Raw genomic sequence first — 19440 nt, forward strand, 5'->3', positions numbered from 1 at the left:
ATTCAAAGAGGAAAATATGTTTAAAGGAAGAAAAGGCTGTTGATAACAGGAGGAGGGATTCTATTATCTAAAGCCTCCAGCCTGCAAGCCTCTCTGACCCAAAGCTGAAAGAAACCCATTCTGAATGTGACTGTCTAGGGTGTGCTTTGCTAGGGGTCTGTTTAAATCTATGTATTTTACTGTTGCCTTACCGGGGGTCTAACTTTTACTTAAATTCATTCATGGGATGTGGGTGTTACTGGCTAGGCCAGCATTTATTGCCCATCCCAAATTGCCCTTGTTCAGAGGGCATTTTAAGAGTCAAGCACTTGCTGTGGGTCTGGAGTCACATGTAGGCCAGAGTCATATTAATTAGGGGATTTTTGTAGTTATTATAGTAGTAATTTTGTAGACATATGTATGTGCAAACAATATTTCTTGTTTAATAAATGTGTAATTAAGTTTTATGAAAATCTGTTGAGACTCGGTGGTCTTATTACTACTGAATTCAAAGCCTGCATCTCGAAACATACAAATTGCAAAAAATGGGCTATGACAGTTGTTTCAAGTTTTCTTCTGGGATTTGAACAACTCAGCCTTTACCATCGACTGTGTCATAGTAGAAGAAAGAATAATGTTTAAAAAGCAGAATTAAAGGCACTCTATCTGATTGCACATAGCGTTCACAAAAATGTTGATGATCTGAATGCACAAATTGAGGTAAATGGGTTTGATTTAATTGCCATTATGGGGACATGGCTACAGAATGACCAAAATTGGGAACTGAATATACTTGGCATTTAGGAGGGGGAGGCAAATAGGATAAGGAGATGGGGTAGCACTCTTAATAAAGGAAGAGATCAGTATATCAGTAAGAGAGAATCTTAGATCAAAGGATCAAGATGTATAATCAGTTTGATTGGAGCTAAGAAACAGCAAGGGGCAACAAATACTGGTGGCAGCTTTTTATAGACCACCAAAATGTAGTGGTAATGTTGGGCATATTATAAATCAGGAAATTAGGCATGTATGTAAAGTGGGTAATACAGTAATAACAGGTGACTGCAATTTACACATAGACTGGGTTAACCAAATCAGCACTGATACTGTGGAAGAAGAAATCCTGGAGTGTTACGATGTGGGTTTCTGGGGCAGTACATTGAGGAGCCAACTAGGGATCAGACTATTTTGGATTTAGTGCTGTGTAATGAGAAAGGACTAACTAATAACCTTGCTGTAAAGGAGCTTTTGGGAAACAGTGACCTAATATGATAAAAGTTTGCATTAAGTTTGTATGTGATATAGTTCATTCTGAAACTAGGTTCTTAAATCTGAAGAAAGGAAATTATGAATGCATGTGAGGCAAGTTGGATATGGTGGATTGGGAAAATACACAAAAAGATTTGGTGGTAGACAGGCAATGACTAGTATTTAGTATTCCTCTAAGGCATAAACACCCAAAGAGAAAGGTAAATCAACCACGGTCAACAAAAGAAGTTAAAGATTGCATTAGGTCAATGGAAGTGGCTAATAAGGATGCCAGAAAAAGTTGTTAACCTGAGAATTGGGAGCAATTTAGAAGCCAGCAAAGGAGGACCAAGAAACTGAATAAGAAAGGCAAAAGAGAATATGAATGCAAACTAGTGAGGAACATAAAGGCGGACTATAAAAGCTTCTTTAGGTATGTGAAAAGGAAAAGATTAGCTAGGACAAATGTATGTCCATTACAGGTGGGGACAAGAGAATTTATAGAGGAGGACAGGAAAATGGTGGAGAAACTAAACAGCTACATTGCTCTGTCTTCATGGAAGAAATGCATAAAATCTCCTAGAAATTCTAGGTAACAAAGGGACTTGTGAAACTGAGTGAAATTAGTATTAGTAAATAGATTGTATTTGAAATGTTAACTGGATTGAAGGTTGATAAATCCCCTGGACCAGATGAGCTTCATCCCAGGGTGTTGAAGGAGGTGCCTAGAGAGATAATGGATGCATTGGTCATTATCTCTCAAAAGCCTATAGATTCTGGAAAGGTTCCTGCAGACCAGAAAGTAGCAAATGTAACCCCACTATTTAAGAAGGGAGGAAGAGGGGGAATGGAGAACTACAGACCTGTTAGTTTCACATCAGTAGCAGGGAAAATGTTAGAATCCATTATAAAGGATGTGATAACTGCACATTTAGAAAAGAATAGTAAAATTGGGCAGAGTCAATATGCATTTTTGAAAGGGAAATCATGTTTTACAACCTTGTTGGAGCTTTTTGAAGGTATTACTTGTAGCATAGATAAAGGAGAACCAGTGGATGTGGTGTGCTTGGATTTTCAGAAGGCTTTTGATAAGGTCCCACACAGTAAATAAAATTAGAACGCATGGGATTGGGGGAAATATACTAGTGTGGATTGAGAATTGGTTAACAGACAGAAAGCAGAGAGTACGAATAAACGGATCATTCTCAGGATGGCAGGCTGTTACTAGTGGGGTGCCGCAAGGATCAGTGCTAGGTCCACAGCTATTCAGAATCTATATCAATGATTTGGATGTGGGGACCAAATTTCCAAATATTTCCAAATTTGCTGATGACACCAAACTGGGTGGCAAGATAAGTTGTGAGGAGGATGCAAGGAGGCTTCAAGAGGACTTGGACAGGTGAAGTGAATGGGCTAGAACATGGCAGATGGAATATAATGTGAATAAGAGTGAAGTTTTTCACTTTGGTAGAAAGAAGAGAAAATCTCTGTCAAGGCTGCTGCTGGGAGTGCTGGCTAGAACTATAACTTCTAGTGGTATGTACAATCTCCAGTAGTAGAAGTACCGCCTAATTAACAATGCTAATTTGTCTCTGATGACAGACTTTAGGCTATGAGAAACTGGCAATAAAAATACATAAGCAGGATCCTATGCAGGATCAATATCACTTAAGCTAAAGGCACATGATTAACAAAATTTGATTTAAACAGTAGAACCAGATTAATTAAGGGTCAAACATCATGTGATTGAATAGCAATTAACAGTAGATGCTATAAGAGATTTTACAGTTTAGAGTTTACAATGGAATGCAGCACAAAGCAGCAAGCTTTGTTCATTTATTAAATTAGTGTTTTTACCAGAAAAGATGAGAGCACCCTGGGTCTTGAGCAACAAAGTAACATTAACCTATCAATTATTAATTCATTCAGTAGGATTGGAAAATAGTGGAAACCACTCCCTGGTTCATTCCCCATGGCAATGCCTTGATCAATCAGAGTCAACCGAGTTGGTTTTGAATGTGAACAATAACTTGGCGGTTAACTGTTCTCCATCACAAAGCCTCTACATATCCGAGTCCACTTCCCAACCAATCAGCACTCCCTTCTCATGTGGTATCAGTTATTATTCCCTTTACATTTTCCATTCATTCTTGGGATGTGGGCGTCGCTGGCTAGGCCAGCATTTACTGCCTACCCCTAATTGCCCTTGAGAAGGTGGTGGTGAGCTGCCTTCTTGAACTGCTGCAGCCCATGTGGTTTAGATACATCCACAGTGCTGTTAGGTACGGAGTTCCAGGATTTTGACCCAGCGACAGTGAAGGACAGCGATATATTTCCAAGTCAGGATGGTGAGTGACTTGGAGGGGAACTTCCAGGTTTTCCCATGTGTCCGCTGTCCTTGTCCTTCTAGATGGTAGCAGTTGTGGTTTTGAAGGTGCTGTCCAAGGAGCCTTGGTGAGTTTCTGCAGTGCGTTTTGTAGATGGTATACACTGCTGCCACAGTGCGTTAGTGGTGGACGGAGTAAATGTTTGTGCATAGGGTGCTAATCAAGCTCGCTGTTTAATCCTGGATACTGTCAAGCTTCTTGAGTGTTGTGGGAGCTGCACTCATCCAGGCAAGTGGGGAGCATTCCCTCACACTCCTGACTTGTGCCTTGTAGATGGTGGACAGGATTTGGGGAGTCAGGAGGTGAGTTACTCGTTGCACAATTCCTAGCCTCTGACCTTCTCTTGTGGCCACAATATTTATATGGCTAGTCCAGTTCAGTTTCTGTATCTGTCTTCAAGGTAGAAGACTCAAAAAACATTCTGTAAATAATGGGAACCAAGCATCTGGCAAGAAGGAGAAACTTAAAGACATCCATATTCTTGAAGAAATAGCACCGGAGAAATAAATGGGACCAGGATAGATTGCTTTTGATCTCACAGAATTTCTTAGTTTCTAAAACAATTCCCAAGGATTGGAAGGTGGCAAACACAATCCCATGAATTTAAGAAAGGAGGACGAGAGAATATGTGGAACTATATATCATTTAACTTAATATAAATAGTCGGCATAATGCTAGAATCTATTATAAGGGACCTGGTAACAGAGCACTTAGAAAATCATAATATGATTAAGCAGAGGCAACATGAATCATGAAGGAATATCATGTTTGACAAATCTGTTCAAGTTTTGTGAGGATGTAACCAGTAAGATGGATAAAGGCAAACCAGTGGATGTAGTGTATTTGGTTTTTCAAAAAGATGCAACACATGAGATTATTACATAAAATTAGGGACAATATATTAGCATACATTGAGGATTGGTTAGTGGACAGAAAACAGAGAGCAGAATCTTGCCCTTGGATGGCGGGCAGGCCCCACCGGCTTGGCGGCGGGCAGGCAGTCGACCCCCACCACTGAAATGGGGCCCGCCGCCATTTTAAGTGGGCAGGCTAATTAAGGCCCGCCCAGCGGCATCCCCGACGGGAAGCGCTATGCACTTCCTGTGTGAGGGGGGGGAAGGGATTCCCCAGCTGTCAAAGCGTGCTCTTTCGCGCATGCGTGCGAAAGAGCGCACTGCTCCCTGAGGCAAAGTCCTGTCTCAGGGAGAATACTGATAGTGTCAAAAACATTAAAAATAGAAACATTAAAAAATTATTAACATGTCCCCCTCATGTGACAATGTCACACAAGATGGGACATGTTAATAAAGACCACATAAACTTTATTAAGTTTTTACAATACGGACATGAAACTTCATCCTGCCAGTGGATGAAGTTTCATCAGTAATCTGGAGCCTGCTGGGGCTCGTGGCCTGCCCGCCAGCCTTAAGGTTGGACGGGCAGGTCTTTAATTACTTTAATTAGCCTGTCAATGGCCTTAATTTTTCATTGACAGGTCGGCAGGCGGAGAGCTGATTTTACTGTCTGCCCGCCTTCCTAAAAATTTAAATGGACCGGGATGACGTCAGGGATTCCTCCCGATGTCATCCCGTGTCATTTTCTCCTCGGCGACCGGGCCCCACCCCCAAATCACCGAGGGGAAAATCCTGGCCAGAGAGTGGGAATAAATGTGGTATTTTCAGGTTGGCAGGCTGTAACCACTGGGGGTGCCACAGGTATCAGTACTTGGGCCTCAGTATTTACAATCCACATTAATGATTTTGATGAGGGGGACTGAGTGTAACCAATCCAAGATTGTTATTGATACATGATGATGTGGGAAAGTAAGCAGTGAGGAGGATGTAAAGAGGGATATGGACAGGTTGGGTGAATGGGCAAGAACGTAGCTGATGGAACATCATGTGGAAAAATGTGAAGTTATCCATTTTGGCAGGAAAAATAAAAAAGAATTTTTTTCAGGATGAGAGACTGGGAAATGTCTGCATTCAGAGGGACCTGGGTGTCCTTGTACACAAATCACAGGACGTTAACATGTAGGAACAGCAAGCAATTAGTAAGGCAAATGGTATGTTAGCTTTTGTCACAAAGCAATTGGTAAGAGTAAAGAAGTCTTACCACAATTGTGCAGGACGTTGATGAGGGCAAACCTGGAGTACTGTGTGTAATTTTGGTCTCTTTACCTAAGGAAGGACATACTTGTCCTAGAGGGAGTACAATGAAGGTTAAATAGACTGGTTCCATGGATGAGAGGATTGTTCTGTGCAGATAGATTGAGTAGGGTAGGCCTTTATTCCCTCGAGTTTATAACAATGAGCGATGAGAGATAGTGAAGGGGCTTGACAGGGTAGATGCTGAGAAAATGCTTCCCCTCCTGGCTAGAGAATCTAGAACATGGGTAAGTCTGAGTAAGGGAGCAGCCATTCAGGATTGAGATGAAGAGACATTTCTCTGCTCAAAGGATTGTGAATCTTTGGAATTTTCTATCCCAGAGAACTGTGGATGCTCAGTTGCTCAGTGGGTCAGTAGATATTTGGTTACTATGAGAATTACAGGATATAAGAATAATTCAGGAAGGTGGAGTTGAGGAAGAAGATCAGCCATGATCTTGTTGAATACCTACTCCTGCTCCTGCTTCTTATGTTATTATGTTCAAGGCACTCATAATAATTTTGGCCCCAATCTTCTGATCAGAGTGAGAACAACCGCATCTGCGCTGATCAGACAGCAAACTGCCCACATACCTGATACGTTTAAAAAGGCTATAATGCAGAAGAACTCCCTCAGCACAGGAATCCACTCAGAGAGCAGCAAAGAGAATAGGCGCAGAAGACACGCCCGCTTTTTACAGCATGAGCTGTCATAAGATAGGATCAAATGTCCAGTGTGAATGTTAGCAAATGGGTGAATGGGCAAGTGGATGAATGAGTGAATAGGTAGGGTGGTAGGATGATTGGTGGGTGAGTTAAGTGGGTAGATGGGTGAGGTAAGTGGTAGGGTGGGTGAGGTAAGTGGGTAGTGTGACAGGTCAGTGATGTGGCAGTTGGGTAGGTTGGTATGTGGGTAGGATGGCAAGTGGCTAAGGTGGTAGGGTGGCAGGTGGGTGAGGTAATAGGGTGGCAGGTGAATGAGGTCATATGGTAGCAGGTGGGTAGGCTGGAAGATGTGTGAAGTGGGTGAGTGACTATGTGGGTCGGGGGATAATCGGATAGGGTTGGGAGGGGTTGTCCAATTAAGGGCTAATCAGGTCAAGTCAAGTGGTTAGTCGGGTGGTGGAGGATAGTCAGGTCAGGTTGAGGGGTTAGTCGGGTAATGGCGGCTAGTCATGTCTGGTTGGTGAGGTAGTCAATGGTGAGGGATAATCAGGTTGGATCAGCAGGGATAGTGGGTTGGGTCTGGAGGGGTAGTCGGGTCAGGTTGGACCAGGTCGATGGGGGAGTCGAGGGTCGGGGGTTAGTTGGGGGGATCAGAGGGTAGTCAGGGGATCAGGGAGCAGGAGGGGAGCATCAAGGGGGAGTTGGTGGTATTAGGGTGGGTGATCGGAAGTGTCAGTTGCATAGTTACCCGGAGACTAGGATTTTGCTGTCTAACATTTCCTGGGCCAGAATTTTCCCGGTCCGCCCCTGCACGCCCGCGCATAAAATGACACGTGGTGATGTTGGGCGAGCGTCCCAACATCACCACGCGCCATCGTGATATTCCGTTGGGCGGGCAAGCGATGATCTCCGATGCGCACCCACCATTAATTAACGGGCCACTTAAGGCCCTTGAGCGCCAATCGACCGCGATTTTTCAGCAACCGTGCAATCTTCGGGTTGGCGCACGGGTGCAATGGGCAGGCAGGTAAGACACATTTACATAAACCTCGTCCACGGGCGGGATAAGAGGGCTCAGTGGGGTCGCGAGTGTGCTCTGTCAAATATTGTTTTTTCAAAGTTACTGACACTTGCCTGTGTGATCTGCAATACTTCAAAACGCATTCCAGCTGCTTGGAGTGGACTCACAACCTTCAGGTCAGCACTCTGGAGTGAGGAATCTTTTTTGGGCCTGCAGGTTTCAGGAAGCCTTCCTTTAGCCTGGGAATGGGAACTGAACTCTCCAATGGAGGCACCTCCTCTGAGGAGGAAGGAAGGGCCAGAAGGAGGAGGAGGGCAGGGGTGCACATTCAGCCTCCAGGGGAGCCACCTTTGGGAGGACAGGCTCAGGCACAAGGGGTGCAGGGCCAAGAGGTAGTCCAAGGCGGAAGGGGCCACAGAAGACGCCACTATCCTGCTGCCAGGGTATACAGGCAGCGAAGCAGCTACCTCAATATGTCTGAGATGCAGTGCCGAAGGAGGCTCCGTCTCTCAAGGGTGACAGTTAACTATATCTGTCGGATGATTGGGCCTGAGATCTCTGCAAACTGTGTGGGTGGACACCCTATGCCAGTGGCTCTAAAGGTCACAGTTGCCCTCAATTTCTATGCCTCTGGCTCCTTCTAGGGGTCAGTGGGTGATCTTTGCGGTGTCTCCCAATCAGCTGTCCACACTTGTGTCAAGCAAGTTACAGATGCTCTGTTCAAGTGTGCATTGACCTTCATCCTCTACCGTTGGGACCAGGCAAGCCAGACACAGTGAGCCAGAGGTTTCGCAGCCATTGCTGGCTTCCCCCGCGTCCAGGGTACAATAGACTGCACACATGTGGCCATCAAGGCGCCATCAGGTGAGCCCAGTGCCTTTGTCAACAGGAAGGGCTTCCACTCCCTGAACGTCCAGATAGTGTGTGATCACAGGATGCTGATTCTACAAGTCTGTGCAAGGTACCCAGGCAGCTCCCATGACGCCTACATCCTCAGACACTCCAAGGTGCCGGGGCTCTTCAGTGCTCCAGCCGGCTGGACGGATAGCTAGTGGGTGACAAGGGCTATCCCCTCAGAAGGTGGCTCATGACGCCTCTCCGCCATCCAAGTACAGAAGCTGAGCAGCAGTACAATAGGAGCCACGGCACCACAAGGGCTGTGATGGAGACAGCCATCGGTCTTCTCAAGATGTGCTTCCAATGCGCTCAGGGGGTGCACTCTAGTACCCCCCAGATCATATGTCACTGATAATGGTTGCATGCTGCACCCTCCACAATCTTGCGCTGGAAAGGGGGGACGCTGTGGACGATGAAGACGTAGACGCAGTGTCTTCGGCTGCACACGATGAGTCCAGCAGTGAGTCCGAGGATGAGTATGCACAGGGAAATGCTGAGGGGCAGACACTGACCCGGGCATACTCCAGGGAGACAGGGACATCTGGGAGGCTTTAATCCAATGAACCTTCAGATAGCACACCACAGATGGACCTCCAGGAGAAGCCTGGGCTGCAGGCTCCATACTTGATACCTACGTGCAAAATCTGCCTGGATAATAAAGCTGAATGTCCCACAAAACACTCATAACATTTTTGGAAACCATCCACCTGCAGAAGAAAAGAAGCACCCTCAGCCATGGTGACATGTCTGAATTTAATATTACAACTAAAGGAACTTCAGAAAACAAAATGACAAAGATGTTAAAAATCACACCAACTCATAAAGACCTCACTGCGGGCCAACACAAAAGCACCAGTGATAAGCCCATGTTGTGCATAAGGTGCCTTTTGTTTACGTTTTCGGGTGCTACGTCTTGCTGCTGACCCCTCACTGGGAGTGGCATCTGAGACAGCCAGCTGACTCTGCCGACCGTCGTCCTCTGGCCCATGGAGCCTGTGCTGGCCCTGCCTGGGAGGGAGCTGCCAGTTCCACAGCTGGCATCTCCCCAGTCGTCGCAGCCTCACCGGATGCAACGGTCACTGGCAGAGGGGCAGAGGAGCTGCCGCCCTCATTCGGAGTGCCATGAGAGGAGCCCGCAGAGACGACCCCGCTGCTCACCGTGGGTGGATGGGCACTGAGCTGGGAAACTTGATATCCAGACCATCTCCCACATTGGCAATGACCAGCTGAGGTCAATGCTGATGTGAGGGCTTTGCTGGTCAGCGTGCATCCCCAGGAAGCCCTGATTGGTCTCCTGGAGGACCCCCTCCACAAGAGTTGCCACTCTCTCCATGGAGGACGCGTGGCGTTCGGCCATGAGGCTCATTTCATTGCCGATAGTCTGTGTAGACTCCTCCACCGTGGACACCAAGCCAAGCATAGCCTCATGTATCTCCACCAGATGCTCCCGCACACCCAGCCGTATTTCCTGCATTTGCTGCGTTGTGGACGACTCCAGAGGCACATCATCAGGCACCGACTTATCATGTGCCTGGTCCCCTGCAGTCCTCCGACTACTGGCACTACGGGCACTCTCTGTCTCTGCCAGCTCCTCCAGCGACTGTGAAGTGCCCACCAAGCGAAGGACACATGCCGTCAATGATTCAATGCAGTCACTACACTCAGACCTGGGGGAGTGGCGGGGCGGGGGGGTGGGGGGGGTGGGGGGGCACGAGGGGGGAAAGCCTACCTGCTGGGTTAAGTGACCAATGCCAACATAGTACTCACCCTTCCTGAGCGCAACAGGTCATTGAAACGCTTGCGACACTGGATCCAGGTGCGCCGCACCACATCGTGGGAGCTCACCACCTCCGCCACTTCCAGGCATGTTTGGTCATGTGGAGGGGCCTCCTCCTCCCGTCCTGGGGTACGAGGACCTCCCACCGTGCTGCCACCTCCTTCAGGAGGGCAACGAGGCAATCATCAGAAAAACAAGGGGCACGGTACCCCCCCTGCCCTACCCTCCTGCCTGGCCTGCTCACCAGCAGCGCTCTGGGGAGCCCTTCCACTGGCCATGATTCACAGCCTTTGGAAGGCTGCAGGAACTTTTTAAAACAGGCCGGCGGGTTGCCATTGGGCCCAGCAGTCATTGTACTCCTGCCGCCACTCCCGCTGTCCTCGGGAGCCGCGATTCACACTGGGCAGACCTTAATTGGCCCACCCGCGTAAAATGGTGGTGCGGACCTGATCGTGGGTGGCTATTGGGTCCGCGCCCACTCCCGCACCACCCGCTCGACAGGCAGAAAATTCTTCCCCTGGGTAACTATTCAATTAAGTGCTGTTAGGAAATAAAGATATTATAAGTAAGTTATATTTGTATTTGTGGGTGTTAGGAATGAGTTTTAGCTTTAATGTTGAAGTTTGATTTGTATTTCTGTATCTGTGTGTTAAGAAAGGTCAAATTGAGTTTTAGTTTCATTTTATAATGTGCTTGCATTTCTAATGAGAGTTTTATGGCTGTAAGCAAAATTAAGCAAACACAAGAGTAGAAAAAAATAGTGCTGTTGCCTAGCAAAAGAGATCCAGAGAGCCAGGCCCCTCCCACAGGCAGACAGACACAGACACACACAGGAAAAAAACAGCAGTTTGATTTTGGAAGCTGTTTTGAGTTCACTTCTGAAGACAGCTGTCAAACAGAAGCCACCTAGAAGGTACAGGTAGCCAGTCCCAAACAAAAGTTGATTGAAAGTAACTGCCAGAGCGAGATTGGATCAAAAGAAACATATGTTTATATTACTAATAAAATTGGTACTATGAAAGGGGTTTTATTGTTAAAGAGGCTTAGTTCAGAGGTTGTTGATACAATGAGAATTAACATCAATGGGAGTGGTAGGTATAAGTTCAGCAGTTTTGTGTGTGCAGGGCAGGGGCAATGTGAGATCAAAAGGCAGCTGCAAGCCTCCAACTGTCTCCACAGCAACCAAATTGAAAATAACCTAATTTTGAATTTGTAAAGTGAAAATGCTTTGCCTGGTGTTTGGTTAAGTCTATGAGTTGCTGTTGCCTTAATGGAAATTAGTTTGGGAATTTGTTAAAAGTTATGATAGTCATAATTTGTAGCCATGTGTATTTTAACCTGTGTAAATTAATAAAATGTTTCATTTAGTTTAATGTAAAACATCGAGAACTGGTGGTCTGATCCTGAATCTCGAGTCATATCTCAAACATAACACTTAAAATTATAGGTTATGACAGTTGGTTAAAGTTTCCTTCTAGGATTTTTAAATAACTCCGCTGTACCAACTGCATTGGCCATAACAGTTCACTACAGAAGATACAAAAAACATTCCAGTAATAGCTGTAAATCAGGATGTGGAATGGAGAGGGGAATTTGGTGAAATTACAGTCACTAGGGCCAGGATCTTTAGATCGGTGAGTGAGGGGGGGGGGGTAGATGGGGCCCACTCGCCGACACGTAAAATTATGCGGGATGACGTCGGGCGGAACTCCTCCTCCGCACGTCATTTCAATTTTCAGGTCAGCAGGGGTGAAACCGAATCAGCTGTGTGCCTGCCGACCTGTCAACGGCCTCTTGAGGCCATTTAAAAAGTAATTGAAATAATTAATGGACCTATCTGTCCAACCTTAAGGTTGGCGGGCAGACCGGGAGCCCTGGCGGACTTAAGAAAAAGCATGAAACCTCATCCATGGGCAGGATGAGGTTTCATTAGGGTTTTAAAAAATTTAATGTTTGATTAAAAGTGATGGACGTGCCCCAGCTCATGTGACACTGTCACATGAGGGCACATGTTAGGAAAATTTTGTCTGTGCACCTTGACCATTTTTAAATTTGGTGCCGATCTCCCTGAGGCAACACTTAGCCTCAGGGAGATGAGTGCGCTTTTTCATGCACATGCGTGAAAGAGCGCACTCTCGGCTGAGGGAATCCCACCCCGCCTGTGCAGGGAGCGCATAGCGCTTCCTGGTGGACGTCACGCTTGGCGGGCCTTAATTGGGCCGCCCACGTAAAATGGCGGCGCGCCCCCAATCGGGGGCGCCGATCAGAGGTGCACCTGCCTGCGCCTGCTCCTCCACTTGGGGGGGAAAATTCTTCCCTAGGGAAGCAGTACTGTATAAACTGATGGAGCTGGGGGATAACAAGTCTCCAGGTCCTGATGGACTTCATCCTAGGGACTTAAAAGAGGCGGCTAATGAGGTAGTCGATGCTCTGGTGTTAATTTTCCAAAATTCTCTAGATTCTGGAAAGGTTCCATCAGACTGGAAAATAGCAAATATAACCCCTCTATTCAAGAAAGTAGGGTGGCAGGAAACAGGAAACCATAGACCAGTTAGCTTGACACCTGTCATGGGGAAGGTGTTAGAATCAATCGTTAAAGAGGTTATAGCTGGGCACATCGAAAAACTCAAGGTAATCAGGAAGAGTCAGCATGGTTTTGTGAAAGGGACACCACATTTAACCAATTTATTGGAGTTCTTTGACACAGTAACATATGTTGTGGATAAAGATGTATTGTACTTGGATTTCCAGAAGGCATTTGATAAGGTGCCACATCAAAGGTTATTGCAGAAAACCATAACATGACAAAATTCTTCATTAGGATGGAAAGCAAAGTAGTCCGATCTGAAACTAGGGTCCTAAATTTTACCAAAGGAAACTATGAAGGTGTGCGGCATGTGTTCGCTAAGATAGATTGATTTCATTAAAAGACATGACGGTGGATAGACAATGGATAATAATTAAGAAACAAATGTATGCATTGCAACAGTTATACATTCGTTTCTGGTGCTAAAACACAACAGGAAAAGAGGCCCAACCATGGCTAACAAAATAAATTGAGGACAGTATTAGCTCCAAAGAGGAGTCATATAAAGTTACCAGAAAAAGTAGCAAGCCTGAGGATTGGGAGCAGTTTAGAATTCAACAAAGGAGGACCAAGAGATAGATTAAGAGGGGGAAAGAGAGTATGAGTGTAAACTTGCAGAGAACATAAAAGCAGACTGTAAAAGCTTCTATAAGTATGAAGAAAGAAAAAGATCAGTGAAGACAAATGTAGGTCCCTTACAGTCTGAAATGGGAAAGTTTATAATTGCGAACAAGTAAATGGCAGAGCAATTAAACAACTACTCTAGTTCTATCTTCATGGAGGAAGACACAAATATCTTCCCAGAAATACTAGGGAACCAGGGGCTAGTGAGAAGGAGGAATTGAAGGAAATTAGTATTACTAAAATAATAGTGCTGCAGAAATTAATGGGATTGAAAGCCGATAAATCCCTAGGGCCCAATAACCTACATCCTAGGGTGCTAAAGGAGGTGACCATAGAAATAGTGGCTGTGTTGGTTGTCATCTTCCAAAATTCTGTAGATTCTGGAACAGTCCCGGCAGATTGGAGGGTGGTAAATGTAACCCCACTATTTGAAAAAGGAGCGAGGGAGGAAACAGCAAATTATAGACCGGCTAACCTAACGTTATTACTAGGGAAAAATGCGAAAGTCTATTATAAAGGATGCAATAACAGGACACTTAGAAAATATCAATGGGATTAGACAAAGTCAACATGGATTTATGGAAGGGAAATCATGCTTGACAAACCCACTGGAGTTTTTTGAGAATGTAACTAACAGAACAGATAAGGGAGAACCATTGGATGTGGTGTATTTGGATTTTCAGAAAGCTTTTGATTAAGTCCCACATAAGAGGTTAGTGTGTAAAATTAAAGCACATGGGATTGGGGGTAATACATTGATATGGATTGAGAATTGGTAGCAGACAGGAAACAGAGAATAGGAATAAATGGGTCTTTTTCGGAGTGGCAGATGGTGACTAGTGGGGTACCATAGGGATCAGTGTTTGGGCCCCAGCTATTCACAATATATATCAAGGATTTGGATGAGGGAACCAAATGTAATATTTCCAAGTTTGCTGGCAACATGAAACTTGGTGGGAATGTGAGCAATGAGGAGGGTCTTAAGAGGCTTCAAGGCAATTTAGACAGGTTGAGCGAGTGAGCAAATACATGGCAGATGCAGTATAACATAGATAAGTGTGAAGTTATCCACTTCGGTAGGAAAAACAGAATGGCAGAGTATTATTTAAATGCTGATAGACTGGGAAATGTTGGTTAACAAAGGGACCTGGGTGTCCAATCACTGAAAGCAAGCTTGCAGGTGCAGCAAGCAGTTGAGAAGGCAAATGGTATGTTAGCCTTCATTTGAGAGGACTCGAGTACAGGAGCAAGGATGTCTTACTGCAGCTGCACAGGGCCTTGGTGAGACCACACCTGGAGTATTGCATGCAGTTTTGGTCTCCTTACCTAAGAAAGGATATACTTGCCATGGGGGAGTGCAGCAAAGGTTCACCAGACTAATTCCTGGGATGGCAGGATTGTCGTATGAGGAGAAAGTGGGCCGACTAGGCCTATATTCACTGGAGTTTAGAAGAATGAGAGGGAATCTAATTGAAACATATGAAAATCCTGACAGGGCTGGACAGACTGGATGCAGGTATGATGGTTCCTCTGGCTGGGGGGTCAGGAGCAAGGGGTCACAGTCTCAGGACACAGAGTAGACCATTTAGGACTGAGATGAAGAGAAACTTTGTCATTCAGAGACTGGTGAACCTATGGAATTGTCTACCACAGAAGGCTGTGGAGGCCAAGTTGCTGAATATATTTAAGAAGGAAATAGATAGATTTCTGGACTCTAAAGGCATCAAGGGTTATGGGGAGAGAGCAGGAGTACGGCGTTAAGAAAGAGGATCAGCCATGATCATAATGAATGGCGGAGCAGGATCGGAGGGCCAAATGACCTACTCCTGCTCCTATTTTTTATGTTTCCATGGGCAGAAACTTCTGGTCGGTGGGCGGGGGTGGGGCCTGCTCACTGACGCGTAAAATGACACGGGATGACATCGGGCAGGCATCCCGACGTCACCGCGCGTCATTTAGATTGTCAGTTTGGTTGTGCGTGCGCCGAACTGTCAATGGCCACTTAAGGCCTTTAAAAAAGTAATCAAGTTAATTAATGGACCTGCCCGTCCAACCTTAAGGTTGGCGGGCAGGTGAGGAGGCCAGGCAGCCCTTAGAAAAAACATGAAACCTCATCCACGGGCGGGATGAGGTTTCATGAGGGATTTAAAAATGTAAGAATATTTCAAAATAAAAGAAAAGGACATGTCCCAACTCATGTGACAGTGTCACATGAGGGGACATGGCAGCAAAATTTTTTTCTCAGCTTTATTTAAAGATCTACCTGAGGCAGCACTTTGCCTCAGAAAGAGCGTGAAAGAGTGCACTCCTGGCTGAGGGAATCCCCCCCTCCACCCACACAGAGAGCGCATAGCACTTCCTGATGGACATCACGCCGGGCGGGCCTTAATTGGCCCGCCACGTAAACTGGTGGCTCGCCCCCAATTGGGGGCACCGATCGGGAACCCGCCTGCCCGCGCCCACTGCCGCACTTCTCCCCCGACTGGGGGAAAATGTTGTCCTTTGTTTCTAAAGTAAAAGCTCATGGTAGAGAGAGTAACATATTAGCATGGATAGAAGATTGGCTGATGGGCAGAAAACAGAGAGGGCGCATAAATGGGTAGTTTTCTGATTGGCAGCATGTGACAAGTGGAGTCCCACAAGTGTCTGTGCTGGGGCCTCAACATTTTACAATTTATATCAATGACTTAGGTGAGGGGAGCGAAGGCATGGTAGCTAAATTTTGAGATGATACAAAGATAGGTAGGAAAGTAGGTTGTGAAAAGGATATAAGGAGGTTGAAGACGGATATAAATAGGTCGAGTGAGTGGGTAAAAATGTGGCAGATGGAGTATAATGTGGGAAATTGGCAGGAAGAATTAAAAAGCAGAGTATTACTTAAAAGCAGAACAGCTGCAGAATTCTGAGGGATGCAGAGGAATATAGGTGTTCTCGTGTGTGAGTCGCAGGTACAGTAAATAATTAAGAAGGCTAATGTGATGCTATCCTTTATTCCTGAGCATAAAAGTAAGGATGTTACACTTCAATTATATGTAGGGCATTGGTAAGACCACATCTCGAATACTGTGTGCAGTTTTAGTCTACTTATTTAAGGGAGGAGGTAAATGCGTTGGAGGCGGTTCAGAGGAGGTTTACTAGATTGACACCTGGGATGAGCGGGTTGTCTTATGAGGAAAGGTTAGACAGACTGGGCTTGTTTCCACTGGAGTTTAGAAGAATGGGGGAGTGACTTGATTGAAGTATACTAGATCCTGAATGGTCTCAACAAGGTGGACGTGGAAAGGATGTTTCCTCTTGTGTGTGAGTCCAGAACTAGGGGGCACTGATTTAAAATTAGGGGTCGCCCTTTTAGAACAGAGATGAGGAGAATTTTTTTTCTCTCACAGGGTTTTGCGACTTTAGAACTCTCTGCCTCAGAAGGCGGTGGAAGTGGGGTCACTGAATATTTTTAAGGCAGACCTAGATAGATTCTTGTTATGCAAAGGAGTCAAAGGTTATTGGGAGTAGATGGGAATGTGGAATTTGAAATAGATCAGCCATGATCTTATTGAATGGCGGAGATGACTTGAGGGGCCAAATGGCCGACTCCTGCTCCTATTTTAAATGTTCTTAATATTGTTGACTGGAAAAATTGAAGAAATGCTGGGAGCACTTCTAGAGAACATACAAACATACGAACAAGGAGCCGAAGTAGGCCATTCAGCCCCTCGAGCTTGCTCCACCATTTAATAAGATCATGGCTGATCTGATAGCAACCTGAAATCTGCATCCCACCTACCCCCGATAACCTGTCACCCCCTTGCTTACCAAAAATCTATCCACCTCTGCCTTAAAAATATTCAAAAACTTCACTTCCACCACCTTTTCAGGAAGAGAATTCCAAAGACTCACGACCCCCTGGGTGAAAACATTTCTCCTCATCTCCGTTTTAAATGGGCAACCCCTTATTTTTAAACAGTGACCCTCTGGTTCTAGATTCTTGCACAAGAGGAACCGTCCTCTCCACATCCACCCTGTCAAGACCCCTTGTTTATGTCAAAAAATCATTTGGGCAGCAGATATAACAAATCAGATGTTTAAAAAGTAATTTTTGGGATAGGGTCTTCGCTAGCAAGGCTGACAATTATTGCCCACCGCTAGTTGCTTTGTAAAGATGGTGTTTCTTAAACTGTTACAGCTCCCACGATGCTATAAGGAAAGTCATTCCAACATTTTGACCCAGCCACAGTATATTCCCAAGTCAGGATGGTTTGTGACTTGGGGGGAAAATTGGAGGTTATGGTGTTCCTATACATTTGTAACCCTTGTCCTTCTACATGGTTTGGGAGGTGCTGTAGAAGAAACCTTGGTGAGTTGCTGCAGTGTATCCTATAGTTCATGCACAGTCAGCCATGTTGTGCCACCAGGGAGCGGATGTTTATGGTGGTGGCTGGGTTGCTGATCAAACAAACTGGTTGGTCCTGAATAGTGATAAAAACATGAGGACTCGAAACGTCAGCTCTTTTCTTCTCCACCGATGCTGCCAGACCTGCTGAGTTTTTCCAGGTAATTCTGTTTTTGTTTTGGTCCTGAATAGTGTTGGGTTTCTTGAGTGCAGTTGCAGCTGCACACACCCAAGCAACTGGAGAGAATTCCATCTCACGTCTGACTTGACAGAGAGGAATTGGGGCAGGATGTGAGCCATTCACCGTCAAATATTCGGCACCTGAGTTGCTCTAGTAGTCACAGTTTTTATGTGCCTGGTCCAGTTGGGTCTCTTATCAACAGCGACCTGCAGGATGTCGATGGTGCAATGATTCTGTGAAAGTGATGGCAATAATAAGGAAGTGGTGGCACAGTGGTATTATCAGTGGACTAATATTCTGTATACCCAGGATAATGCTCTGGGGACCTTAGTTCAGATCCCACCATAGCAGATGGTGAAATTTGAATTCAATAAAAGTCTGATGATGACCACAAAAGCATTGCTGATTGTCCTTTAGGGATCCTTACCTGGCCTAGCCTACATGTGATTCCTGTGGTTGTTTCTTAAATGCTCTCTGAACAAGGGTGGTTATGGATGGGTAATAAATGGTGCTCTAGCCAGTGGCGTGCACACATCCCGTGAATGAATATCATGGGGTGGAGATTAGACTCCCTTGTATTTGAGATGGTCATTGCCTGCCACTGTGTGGTGTGAATATTTTGTGCGATTTATCAGCCTTGATATTATCCAGGGGGTTGCTGCATGTGGGCATGGATTGCTTCAGTATTTGTGGAATTACCTGGGTGCTTTCCGATTTTCTGTTTCTCCCATGGGGACCACTAAATCTCTTATTTTTTGCTGTGTTAAATTTCGCTTGAAAATCTCCTGCCGCAAACACAAATGTAAGTTGTTGTTGTGGTGGTGACTCTGCTGCGACGCCCCGCGGTCGGGTTGGAGGCTGTCAGCCGCTTCGGCCGCCGTAGCGCGTTTCCCAAAATGGCGTTCCCTCCCTGGCAACGTGACACAATTCCATGGCAACGAGACGCAATTCCATGGCAACGGGAGGCAAACAGAGAGAAAGAGAAGGAGAGAATCCTCGAGGCCCCGAGCTCAGCATCTTCACCGGCGGCTGTGAAGGGGGATTTAAACTTTTCCGCAATCAGGATGAGTGTCAGGAAGAGCATCCCGGTGGTGAGGCACATCATCAGGGACAGTGACCTGGGAACCAGACCGGTCAGTCTGCAGGAAACAACAGGCCTTTCACTGGCTCCTTATTTATTTATATTTATACACCCGTTGTTGCATTTGGTATCAGCCTGGGAAGTGCTCTTGTTACCGTGGGTAAAATGTGGATTGTTCCCAAGTTCTTTAGTTCCCATCCTCATTTACCCCAAAGTGTCAATGGGGGGAGGGGAGGGAGAGAATAGGGGGGGGGGGGGAGAATGGGAGGGGGAGGATGGGGGGTGAGGGGGGGTGAGAATGGGGGAAGCAGAGTGATCTCGCCCACGAGGAAGCAGCCTATTCCTCAGCCATTTGCTGTGGGTATGGAGGGGTTATTGACTGTGCAAAGAGCAGCACTGCTCCTCCAGTAGCTGCCAATTATTCTGATAGCTCGAGGGGAAGGGCTGCAATCATGTGCAAT

The 19440-nt window shown here is 45.9% G+C and overlaps 1 protein-coding gene across 1 annotated transcript in view; it reads left to right on the plus strand.

The window, feature by feature from the left end:
- Positions 1-18869: 18869 nt before the first annotated feature.
- Positions 18870-19440, plus strand: part of cfap69 (cilia and flagella associated protein 69) — a 146987-nt gene continuing 146416 nt past the window's right edge. The window contains exon 1 of the mRNA XM_078534791.1: positions 18870-19031. Coding sequence (XP_078390917.1) covers positions 18963-19031 — 69 coding nt within the window. The 5' untranslated portion in view covers positions 18870-18962. The remainder of the gene's footprint in view (positions 19032-19440) is intronic.

The sequence above is a fragment of the Cetorhinus maximus genome, chromosome 3 (assembly GCF_964194155.1).
Source record: "Cetorhinus maximus chromosome 3, sCetMax3.hap1.1, whole genome shotgun sequence".
Classification (NCBI taxonomy): domain Eukaryota; kingdom Metazoa; phylum Chordata; class Chondrichthyes; order Lamniformes; family Cetorhinidae; genus Cetorhinus; species Cetorhinus maximus.